Source organism: Apium graveolens, chromosome 1 (assembly GCF_009905375.1).
Source record: "Apium graveolens cultivar Ventura chromosome 1, ASM990537v1, whole genome shotgun sequence".
NCBI lineage: Eukaryota > Viridiplantae > Streptophyta > Magnoliopsida > Apiales > Apiaceae > Apium > Apium graveolens.
In genome coordinates this window covers 200,876,952-200,889,669 of record NC_133647.1, presented here as the reverse complement: position 1 = coordinate 200,889,669, position 12,718 = coordinate 200,876,952, and the positions used below count along the sequence as shown (strand labels likewise).

At 36.2% G+C, this 12,718-nt stretch overlaps 1 protein-coding gene across 1 annotated transcript; it reads left to right on the top strand.

The window, feature by feature from the left end:
- The first annotated feature begins 770 nt into the window (after positions 1-770).
- On the top strand, positions 771-12,305 carry LOC141717011 (uncharacterized). Its single transcript, XM_074519142.1, has 9 exons — positions 771-906; positions 1,649-2,920; positions 3,083-3,390; positions 3,509-4,143; positions 4,232-4,995; positions 5,710-6,517; positions 8,697-8,948; positions 9,299-9,676; positions 10,207-12,305. The coding sequence occupies exons 4-9, from the start codon at positions 3,819-3,821 to the stop codon at positions 12,057-12,059; spliced, it is 4,380 nt and encodes a 1,459-aa protein (XP_074375243.1). The 5' UTR covers positions 771-906; positions 1,649-2,920; positions 3,083-3,390; positions 3,509-3,818; the 3' UTR covers positions 12,060-12,305.
- The last annotated feature ends 413 nt before the right edge of the window (positions 12,306-12,718 follow it).

Here is a 12,718-nt window from a genome sequence, read left to right as displayed (position 1 = left end):
GTTTGAAAGACAGGGGGCTAGATAATTATGCTGCTGCAATGATAGTTGGGTATTGTGATGCAAAAATGACAAGGGACGCCTATAACTTATATGTTTCTTTGACCAAGCGAGGAATTATAGTGAACAAGAATTCTTGCTTAAAACTTTTAAATAATCTTTGTCTAGATGGAGCATGCAAAGATGCTCTTATGGTGTTTAAGAACATATTGGTTTCAGATGGTGTCCCTTGTCAGACAACCTGTGGTAAACTTATAGCCGCGTTCTGTTGCGCTGAAGATATGACAAACGCACAGTGGGTATTTGATTCTATGGTTTTGGAAGGAGTAATTCCAGATGTCATCACCTACACAATCATGTTAAACGGTTATTGCAGATTAAATTTCCTAAAAGAAGCCTGTGATCTTTTTAGTGATATGAAGGAACGGGGGATTAAACCTGATATCATCACTTACACAGTTTTAATTTACGGGCATTCTTCTGTGAAGTTAAAAAAGGCCCAGAAGTTTGATAACAAAAGGAACAGGGAAGATCCGGAGAATGCTATGACGTTTTGGAGAGAGATGAACGAAGTGGGGTTAAATCCTGATGTTAAGTGTTACACTGCTTTGATTGAAAATCATCACAAGCCAAGCAACCTTCAAGATGCTATTTGCCTTTTTGGTGAAATGATGGATAGAGGTCTGGAGCCAAATACTGTGACATACAGAGCTTTACTGAGTCGTTTTATTCGCTCGGGTGATGTAGATAGGGCTGTAAACTTGTTCCTTAGATGTTAGCCAATGCGTTGAAACCAGATATCGGGTACCCCTTTAGCATTACAAAATGCTATTTTGATGGCCAAGAAAGTCAGCCAGTAATCTAAAGGCTAAGGAAGCTCAGTTCCGGAAGGACTTTTGATTCTTAAAGGTAAAGTGCATATGTAAATTCTGTACATTTTGATGTATCATCTTTATACCTTTAACAATCACGCATAAAATGTAATTTTAGACTTTAACCCTTTTGATTAATTTAACTCATTTTTTAGTTTCATTTTATTTTATTTTTACGAGGCCTGTATCACTTTAGTGAGATGGTGGTAGTAAATAATTCCCCAATATTAACTACAGAGCAAAGGTGAATCTATATCGGCATATGGGGATGCATGACCTATAATAAAATGTATTAGTGATTTTATATTTGTTATTTCATTATATAAACGTGTTGACATACAAGCATTTTTCATTTGTTTTGTCCTGCCAACAAATTTTGCAACTATTTATTTTACTCATGTTTGAGATATGCAAAATATCCAATTGAGGTTGTAATTGCGGATACATAAAAATTTTCTGTTTCTGATCAAATTTTTATCGCGTTTTAGAAGAATAAATATCCTTCTGTAGTACAAGCTTAGGCAAACTCTCTACTTCAGTTGTACAGGAGAAAATATCCTTCAGTTCTACAAGCTAGAAAAACGCTCTACTTCATTAGAAGCACCTATATTCCTATACGCTTGATCGCTTAAATGTTGTCATATGCCTATGCATTAAGAATTAATTTTAGCATAATACAATGTCTGTGCGTTTAATTATTGGGTTGGAGGTGCTTGACTGGTGATTTAACTTCTAGACTTTACCAGCCATGACTCTAAAGTTATAAACATTTATTTCAGGTGTCTTACCTTTTGGAGAAAACATATGAAAGGCGGAAGCTAGTTCTTTCCTGGAATGCTGCTGGAAGCCTAAAACTGATAGTGGTCTCTGTATCCTCCGATGCGCCCATAAGATTTTTGAATATATGTCTCTATGATTATAACTCTCCCCTCGCTAGGTCCTGGAACCGCCTTGACTCCTTATAGAGCATAGCACTGGCCAATCTCTATACCTAAGAGTTGTTACAACCTTAGTGAAGACTTGCCAAACTCAGTCATACAAGATCTCGGGCCTTTTTAATGAAAAACTGGCTGGCTCTGGCTACCTTGCGGTATTGCAACTGCTATACTGTTAGAAAAAAAAAACTGTATCCTCTATTGGTGACTAGCCTAACCGAGGGGTAATCCTCCTTAAACATTTCCATGGCTTATTTATGATAACCTTTTTGCTTTGTTTGTTCCATTTACTCATTTGTCTGTAGAAGAGGTAGGGAAACCTACCAAAGAAATCTATTTAGGAGTCAATGCATAATATGATGCCAGGGAAAATAGAACTGATTGATGAGAGCAAAAGAGCGGACTGTTTGATGAGAATTAAGCAAATTCTGTACTCGGAGTCGGGTATGGGGTGGACCGTGGACACAGGTAGTGTCCATATGTGGGGTTCTTCGTTTTATGGTTCTAAAATTGAACACAAGTGATGCAACATGCAGATTTGGGACGTGGAAAGCAAGTGCCAATGTTGTATAGTACAGAAAAAAGATTGTCTTTGACCACGAAGTCATATCTATATGTGATGTTTATGATATAAATTAGTAAAGAATATAATTATAAAAGAGTTGTCTACAGGCCCTAGTCCCTACACAGTTTGAACTTCACTATAAAGTGGGTGTAAATCATGGAACCGACTCAAATCCAAAACCATACCGGTGTCATGTCTAATACGGGTATAATGGAAAAACTCAAGAAGATCATTAGTCTGTTGCGCTAAATTTGATCTTAAGGCATATTGTTCACATACTGTTCCTGCCTTGTTGTCTCAATGTTGATGCTTATATTATTTTGGATTGTTGTTGTACATAATGGAACTGTCGCACACACATTCTCCCGTAAGTGATAAGCTGTTAGACTGCCCTTCTTCCTGAAAATGCTACTTCTCGGCCTACAAGCCATATTTTTTTGTGCCTTTCTGGTGTAAACAGAGGATGTCCAGAACCATATATGCCCAGTTTCCCTCTGTTGGGAATGAAGTTCACAGGTGTGTAAACGCAGGCGTGGGAGGGAGCACTGTAGGTATTACTTTACCTTACAAATATGCTTTGCTAATTTTAGAATCGTTTATATATTTAGTAATTCACCTTTTTTTCACTTGAATTATCATTCATGCATCCCTATGACTAATCACATATGTAGAAACCACTAATCCCTAGTAACATATCTATTATGGCAATGAAGCAGCGTGAACCAGCGTCGGAAATGCCAAGTTCAGAACAACTCTGTAGTATGAAAGGAACTAAATGTTCATTTGAAGTATAGGGACCCCAGAGTTATGGATCGTATGACCCTGACGAATTTGTGAATTGGCATCATCACAGCATCAAAAATGCCAGTGAAAAAGAAAGCGAATCAAACATCACATGACTGGAATAACACGACAGCCTCAACAGTTTCATTCATATCACCTCACATCCGCTCAGAAATCGAGTTGAATTTGTTTCTGTTTCAAGAAAACAGAGATGCTTCTAGACTTTGCGTAATCTACAGTTAATATTTTGTCTCCTTTTATTTTCTCAACAGTTATTGCATCAAATCCTTCTCGATTTTTTAAAATTATTAAATCCCTATAATGTGCTGAAGTTATCATTATACTGTTGTATTCAGTGATTCAGGATCTTCATCAAGATTAGCAAGGGAGGAAGAGGAATTTGTCGGACTCAAAATTGAGATTTGGTAGTGTGCCGGCCTCTATGAATTGAGATTTAGCTCTAAATAATTATTTTTGTCAAAAAAATTGAAATAAAAAAATAGCTAAAAAAATCGTATTGGTTTTAACTCTCAGACTCTTTATGCATTTTTCAGTCTTCCACTATAAATTGTGGAAGACTCTCAAATTGTTTTCAGTCTTCCACCATAAATTGTGTATTGCAAACTTTTTGTGTCCTGGTCTCTCTCACACATACAAAGTCTATAAATGTTCACCCACATGCTCGTATACAAGTACTCGAAAACAAATATATTCTGTAATTATTATATACTTGTAGCTATAGAAATGCAAAAACCTGTCAACTTACTCCTCATTGCTTATGCATTAGCTTTCATATTATGTTCAAATTATGTTTGTGGATGCATTGAGACGGAAAAACAAGTATTGTTGCTCTTTAACAGTAGTCGTCTCATCGACAATCACAATCGGCTAAATTTGTGGACCGGAGATGATTGTTGTTCATGGCTAGGAATTAAGTGCAACAATCACGGCCATGTCACCGAACTTGATCTTGAATATTCCACCCTAACAGGTAATCAAATATACCCTTTTTAATCTTTAGTAATTTTCGTTGATGGTTTTCTTTAATCTTTATTATCTCTATAATAAATATTTTTCAGGGTTGATTCCTTCAAATATAGGAAATTTGACATTTCTTACTTATCTCGATTTTATGGGGAACTACATTCAAGGTCTAATTCCTGATACTATTGGAGGTTTGACCTCACTTTCCATCCTTAATCTTGTCGACAATAATTTAAACGGTTCTCTGCCGGAATCCTTATGTCACCTGTCGAAATTAGAATGTTTGAATGTTAATTCTAATCAACTAAGTGGATCCGTTCCTAAATGTATAGGAGGACTATCAAACTTAAATGAGTTGGACCTTTCTTCTAATTCATGGGAGGGTTTAATATCCGAGCAACACTTTATTAACCTCACCAGCCTTACTTCCTTGAGTATTTCTTCAAAGTCGAACTTGGTGTTTACTGTTGATTCTGAATGGATTTCTCCATTTCAGCTTGAACAATTGTACTTGGACTCTGTGAATGTCGGGCCTGACTTCCCTTCATGGCTGCCAACACAGAGAAATTTGAAAACCATAATGATGCTAAATACAAGCATATCAGATAGTATCCCAGATTATTGGTTTGTGACCCTCCTATCTGGTGCTGATACTGTTGAGCTATCTAATAATGACATCAACCTCCCACGACCCTCACTAATTCCAGCTACAAAAAAACTGACTAGATTAGCACTCTCAAATAACCATTTATCAAGTGATTTTCCTGCATATATACGCAATTTTACATCCTTGTCTGTGTTGCTTCTTTTTAACACCAACATTTCTAGTCAGCTCCCTCGGTGCTTAAGAAATTTGAAATAATTAAAGGGGCTTGATGTGATGAATAATAACCTGTCCGGTGATATTCCAGATTTAATGGGTTCTCTGACATATCTCAGTTTTTCAAACTTGCACAACAACAAGTTTCAAGGTAAACTTCCTCCGTCCATTCAAAATTTGACAGATCTTCATGTTTTTGACGTGGGAAAAAATAATTTGGTAGATATTCTTCCTCTTTGGACCAGAGATCAATTACTATGTGCCTGTTTGGGAAATCTTAAAATAAGTAACTTACGACTTAAAATGAATAAGTGACTTATAATTAATAAGTAAATTAATGCTTATAAGTTATGTGCCCGTTTGGAAAATCTTAAAATAAGTAACTTATAACTTAAAATTAATAAGTGACTTAAAAGTGATAAGTAGATGAATACTTATAAGTTATGTAAGTGTTTGGTTAATTTTATTTATAAGTCAGATATATTTTAACTTAAATGAACTAAAATAAATAATTTTTAAATATTATTATCTTAATTCATGACTTTTAAATTAACTTAACGTTTAAAAATATATATTTAAAAACTAAAATTAATAAAAAAAGTAAAAAATCAAAATAAGTTGAAAAAAAGTACGTCGTTACTAACATTTAACTTATCGGTAAATTCGACTTATAAGTTGGATCGACAAACAGTCCGAGATAAGTACTTACGGGCTTATAAGCTTTAAGTAACTTATAAGCCCGTACACAAATAGGCCCTATATCTCAGCTTTTTGGTACTCAGAGACAACAATTTCTATGGTACTATTCCAAAACAGTTCTGCAACTACTCATCACTTCAAGTTCTAAACTTGGCAGGGAATCATATCACCGGTAACCTTCCTCCTTGTTTAAACAATTTAACTGCCATGACTACAAGCGAAATGGTTGAGGATTATCTGTTTTTGGATATGAGTGAAAGTTTAATAGATAATGCAAAAGGATATGAGCTTGAATATACATTAACAAACATTTTTCTATTTTCCATTGATCTATCAAATAATAACATCAGTGTAGAGATTCCGGAAGAGTTGATGGATCTCCGTAATCTACTAAATTTGAATTTAGCTGGTAATAATCTAGCTGGAAGGATCCCTGACAGGATTGGACAAATGGAACAGCTGGAATATCTTGATCTTTCAAGAAATAAGCTTCATGGCCCTATTCCACAGACTGTATCGGAATTAGAGTTTTTGATCCACTTGAATCTCTCCTTCAATGATTTATCAGGGAGAATACCCACCGGAAACCCACTCCAGGTCCTTGAAAATCTCTCCTCCATCTATGTTGGCAATAATCAGCTCTGTGGCCGACCTACTCTAAAGCTCTGCGCTGGTGACCCTGAACCACATGAAGGTCCAGACAACAAGAAAACTGGTTCTGATTATGATTCGGATTCAGGTAATGAGTGTGTATGGATTTACGCCGGGATAGGACCTGGTCTTTTGGTTGGCTTTTTAGGATTTTGTGCTTCTATGCATTTTATCAAGGAGGTATTCTTACTTCCATTTTGTCGAAGAAGTCTTTGACAAGATAGCGCTTGTGTTTGCTTTGTTGTGGAAAAAGTTCTGTAACTAACAGGTGAACTATCCCCTCCCTCTCACGTACACATACACATACACATACAAGGAAATTTTTAATTGAATCTCATGGCATTATGGTCAATATTTTGTCTCCTTTTTATTTTATTTACAGTTATTGCATTGTTAAATCGCTATAATATGTGTTGAAGTTATCATTATAGTATTGTTGCATTCAGCGATTCAGGATTTTCGTCAAGCATTAGCATTGGAGGAAGAGGAATTTGCGGATTTTGCATCATTTATAGAACTCTAGGAATAATAATTCCAGTTAAAATTTTTGTAGTACATGTTAATGTAAAGACCTACTTCTTTAATGTTTTAATGTTCACTTTCCACTTGTTATTGTCTGCTTATCTTATGTTCGATACTTTGTCATTGTTTGCCATAGAAGTACTGCATCACCTTCTACATACGTGGTGGAATATATCAGCCATTCTTAATGTGTTGCCTTTTCGTAGTTCTATGTTGTTTTATTTGACGGAATAATAGGTGTTAGATAATTGGGTGATGATTGAGAGCAGCATCAGCTGTTATCCTCTTCTGTGGGTCATATATCAGCTGGTATTTAACAAGTTAAATCGGAGAGACTTGGTGCTCTCTACAAATTGTCTAGCTACTAATAAATTTCACGCTGGTTTGTGGGAGTCTTGAGGAACTGGTTTGAAGTTGTAGCCGAGCCTGACGGTGCTCGGCTCGGCTTGAGTACACACCTACCACGAAGCCTTTAGTAATGGAGATCCACCCAAAAGAAGAGGTCACCCCAGAATATTCCTCGCTGTAGAAAATTGTCTTGAACAGACCTCCCCTATATTTACTTTTTCGGTGATGGTTTTCTCTAATCATTTTGTCTATAATAAATATTTTTCAGGTTTGATTCCTTCAAAATATAGGAAATTTGACATTTCTTACTAATCTTGATTTTACGGGGACCTACATTCAAGGTCTACTTCCTTGATACTATTGGGAGTTTGTCATCACTTTCTAATCTTAATCTTGTCGACAATAATTTAAACGGTTCTGTGCCGGAATTCTTATGTCACCTGTCGAAATTAGAACATTTGAATATTAATTCTAATAAACTAAGTAGATCCATTCCTAAATGAGTTGGACCTTTCTTCTAATTCATGGGAGGGTTTAATATCCCAGCAACACTTTATTAACCTCACCAGCCTTACTTCCATGAGTATTTCTTCAAAGTCCAACTTGTTGTTTAGCGCTAATTCTTTCTGAATCGATTCCTCCATTTCAGCTTAGAGAGTTGTACTTAAAGTCCGTCAACGTGGGGCCAAACTTTCCTTCATGGCTGCTGCTAACACAGAGAGATATAGACGATATGATTTTTCTAGTGTGTGCCCATAGGCGTGCTTGATGAGGTGTCCACAAAATATTGGTGGAAAGTCATTAATAATGATGAGTCTCCTGCATACACAAAAATCTCCGCCAAATTTCTTTTTACAACTCATCAATCACAAGACATGTGGCCAGGGGTACACACTAGACAAACCCTAGACGATATTAGGATGCTGAATACAAGCATTTCAGATACCATTCCGGCTGATTGGTTTGTGAGCCTCCTATCTCGTGCTGATATTGTTGATCTATCTAATAATGACATCAACCTGCCACGACCCTCATTAATTCCAGCTCCAAATAATATGTCCGAATTAGCTCTCTCAAATAACCATTTTTCAAGCGATTTTCCTGCATATATATGCAATCTTACATTCCTGTCTACTTTGCTTCTCTCTAATACCAACATTTCTGGTGAGCTCCCTCGGTACTTAGGAAATTTGATACAACTGAGACCGGATGTGATGAATAATAATCTGTCCGGTGATATTCCAGATTTTTTTGGGTTCTCTTAGAGATCTAAATTTTTTAAACTTGCACAACAACAAGTTTCAAGGTAAACTTCCTCTGTTCATCCAAAATTTAACAGATTTGGTTGTAATTGACATGGGAAATAACAATTTGAGAGATATTCTTCTTCTCTGGACCGGAGAGCAATCATCAACTCTCATCAACTCTCCTGTTTTTAGTACTCAGAGACAACCATTTCTATGGCAGTATTCCTAAACAATTCTGTAACTACTCATCAATTCAAGTTTTAAACTTGGCAGGAAATCATATCACCGGAAACCTTCCTTCTATTTTTAACAATTTAACTGCCATGACTACAAACGAAATAGGTTACAATAGTCGGCATTGGCATTATGGTGAAAGGTTAATAGACAATGCAAAAGTATATGAGCTTGAATACACATCTATACTCGGATATTTCTTTTCCATTGATCTATCCAACAATAACATCAGTGGCGAGATTCCAGAAGAGTTGATGGATCTCCGTAATTTACTAAGTTTGAATCTGGCCGGTAATATACTTCTTCTATGTGTTTAAATATTCAGTTTCTACATGTTATCATGGTGTTCTTGAATACTTCATCACCTGAGTATTGTTCTATGTCATTGATTGAGCATTACATTATTACTTCAAATATTATAATTTTAAGAGTAAAGAGGATGAAAGTGGCTAAAGTTTGCATAAATTATCCTTCTCTATCTTGCTTAAAGTTACATTTTGATAATCAAATTATTCCCAACTTTTCCAAACCTGCCCCAATTTTCAGACTTTCTAGGAAAAAGCCAAAGACTTGCTATGCGAAGACCAACTTGCAGGTCAACTTTTCCGAACCTGCCCCAACTTGCAGACTTTCTGTGCAATGATTGGGGTGCATTTCTTGCAACAAGCCAAAGACTTGCTATGCAAAGACTGACTTGGAGGTCAACTCTATCTTCCACATGCTCGTATACAAGTACTCAAAAACAAGAATATTGTTTATACTTGTAGCTAAAGAAATGCAAAAACATATCAACTTACTCCTTCTTGCCTTAGCTTATGTACTAAGTTCAAATTTTGTTTGGGGATACATTGAGAGTGAAAAGCAAGTATTGTTGCACTTCAATGAAAGTCGTGGTATCGACCCCTATATTGGTCCGCTAACCTTCTGGGTCGAAGATGATTGTTGTTCATGGTGGGGAATTCAATGCAACGATGACGGCCATGTCATAGTCCTCGATCTTGGAGGATTATCCTTCACAGGTGATTAGATGTCAAACCCTTTCCTTGTGTTGATTTTACATATTGGAGTTAAGTTTTACCAGTCTTTCCTTAATCTAGCTTATTTTACACTCTATGATTTACTCAGATGAAACTTTAGTTTCCTATCATCTGCTATACAAGTATACATATTTACTTTCATAACTGGAACAACCTGTACAACTAGTCGATGATTGGCCAATGTATAGCGAGACTGTGGGGCCGATGTATAGCGAGAATGTGGGGCATGTTCTTGTTTTTTTTAATTATTAGAGTTATATGTCTTAAAAAGTGAGTATTTGTTTTAACAAATCTAAGGATGAACGAGAATTGAACCCAGACGACAAAAACAAGCCTTACTACTTTAGTGGGAGCATTTTCTTAATTGTATTAGAAAATTAGCCATTTCTACTTCAGCTGGGGCATGTTCTTAATTGTACTATATAATACTGTATCATTTAAACATACTTCAATGTATATTTAAGTTTAATTGATGACTTTCTCTAATCATTGTCTCTATGAATAAATTTCAGGTTTAATTCCCGAAGACATAGGGAGTTTGACATTTCTTACTTCTCTACGCCTTAATCAGAATCATTTTCAAGGTCCGATTCCAAGTAGTATTCAAAATTTAACATCGCTTTTAACACTTGATCTTTGGTTAAATAATTTAAACGGTTCTCTGCCTGAATCCTTATGTCACCTGTCAAAGTTAGAAAGTTTGGATGTGAGTTATAATAAACTAAGTGGATCTATTCCTAAATGCATTGGAGGACTATCAAATCTATATGAACTGGACCTTTATTCTAATTCATGGGAGGGTTCAATCTCAGAGGAACATTTTGTTAATCTCACCGGCCTTACTTCCTTAAGCATTTCTTCAGACTCCACCTTGGTGTTCAATGTTGATTCTGAATGGATTCCTCCGTTTCAGCTTACAGACTTGTACTTGGAGTCCGTGAATGTGGGTCCGAACTTCCCCTCGTGGCTGCTAACACAGAGAGATATATACTCTATTTGGATGCCAAACACAAGCTTACCAGATACCATCCCAGCTGATTGGTTTGTGAGCCTCCTATCTCATGCTCGTGACGTTGATCTATCTAATAATAACATCAACTTGCCACGACCCTTGTTCATTCCAGCTCCAAATAATATGACTACATTAGCACTCTCAAATAACCATTTATCAAGCGACTTTCCTGCATATATATGCAATTTTACATTCATGAATACATTGGATCTCTCTAACACCAACATTTCTGGTGAGCTCCCTCGGTGCTTAGGAAATTTGACACTACTAGGGTTACTTAATGTGATGAATAATAATCTTTCTGGTGATATTCCAGATTTTTTCGGTTCTGTGGAACTGGGAGGTCTTCATTATTTAAATTTGCACAACAACAAGTTCCAAGGTAAACTTCCTCTGTCCATGCAAAAGTTGTCAATTCTGCGAGTATTTGATGCGGGGAAGAATAATTTGAGAGATATTCTTCCTTCTTGGACCGGAGAGCAATTACCACATCTCAAGATTTTAGTACTTCGAGCCAACCATTTCTATGGTAGTATTCCCAAACAGTTTTGCAACTACTCATCAATTCAAGTTTTCAACCTGGCGGGAAATAATATCACCGGTAAACTTCCTCCTTGTTTCAACAATTTAACTGCTATGACTACAAGCAAAGTAGGTGACGACCCTACCCTTTTACAGAGTGGTGAACTGGTAATAGAAAATGCAAAAGGGTCTGAGCTTGAATACAAATCTACACTCGATTTTTTATTTTCCATTGATCTATCCAACAATAACATCAGTGGAGAGATTCCAGAAGAGTTTATGGATCTCCGTAATTTAATAAATTTGAATTTAGCCGGTAATAATCTATCTGGAAGGATCCCTGACAGGATTGGGAAAATGGAACAACTGGAATATCTTGATCTCTCTAAAAATAAACTTTCTGGCCCTATTCCACGTAGTGTATCGGAACTAAAGTTTTTGAGCCATTTGAACCTCTCCTTCAATGATTTATCAGGGAGAATACCCACCGGAACCCAACTCCAGGTCCTTGATAATCCCTCCTCCATCTATGCTGGCAATAATCAGATCTGCGGCCAACCTACTCTAAATCCCTGTGCTGGTGACCCTAAACCACATGATCAAGGTCACGACTACAAAAAAGCTGGTCCTGATTCTGATTCAAATTCAAATGATGAGCACGTGTGGATTTATGCCGGGATAGGACCTGGTCTTTTGGTTGGCTTTTTGGGATTCTGCGCTTCTTTGCATTTCATCAAATCTTGGAGGTATTCTTACTTTCACTTTGTCGAAGAAGTATTTGACAAGATAGCGCTTCTCATTGCTCTGTCGTGGAAAAAGTTCTTTAACTAACAGCTGAACTATATTTGACAAGATAGTTCTGTGATAGTTATTTCAAATACAGAGAACATCTTCAGGAAAATTTAATTTTGTGTTTATTGACAACTATTTTTTGTCACTCAGTGGGAGTCACAATTTCATCATTTTGTGAAGTTTGTAATCAACTAGGAATCATGTATATTTTTCATTGTTTTCCGAAAAGAATAAGTTTATAATCATAAATGTATCAGTTATCGTGCTGTGATTTTAGCGGTTTTAGTGCTTGAGAGTTGCTAGATGAGCCATGGCGTTCATAATTTAATTTCTGTTGGGAAAATATGGTAGTAATTTGGATTTTTCTGAAGTCGTCTGAACACTTTCAGATTGAAGTTATTTGTGGTTCACCCAAATAAATCAATCGAATAAAGTCAGAAATTCTGCGAGAAGAGAGAATGCGTTTTTGTTCTGAATTTCAAGAAAATGAACCAACCCTAAAATTGATCAATGCAACACGTATATATAGATGTCAGCAGATGTGTCATTTGCCAACAGACACATCTCAGTCTTTTGTCAATAGACACATCTCAGTCTAACAGTCATGGCTAAAACTAACAGATACATCTTATTTCAACAGGTGTGGCTGCTGCCAATGAACATGTCTCATAAACAATAATACCAAAATCACAATAAAC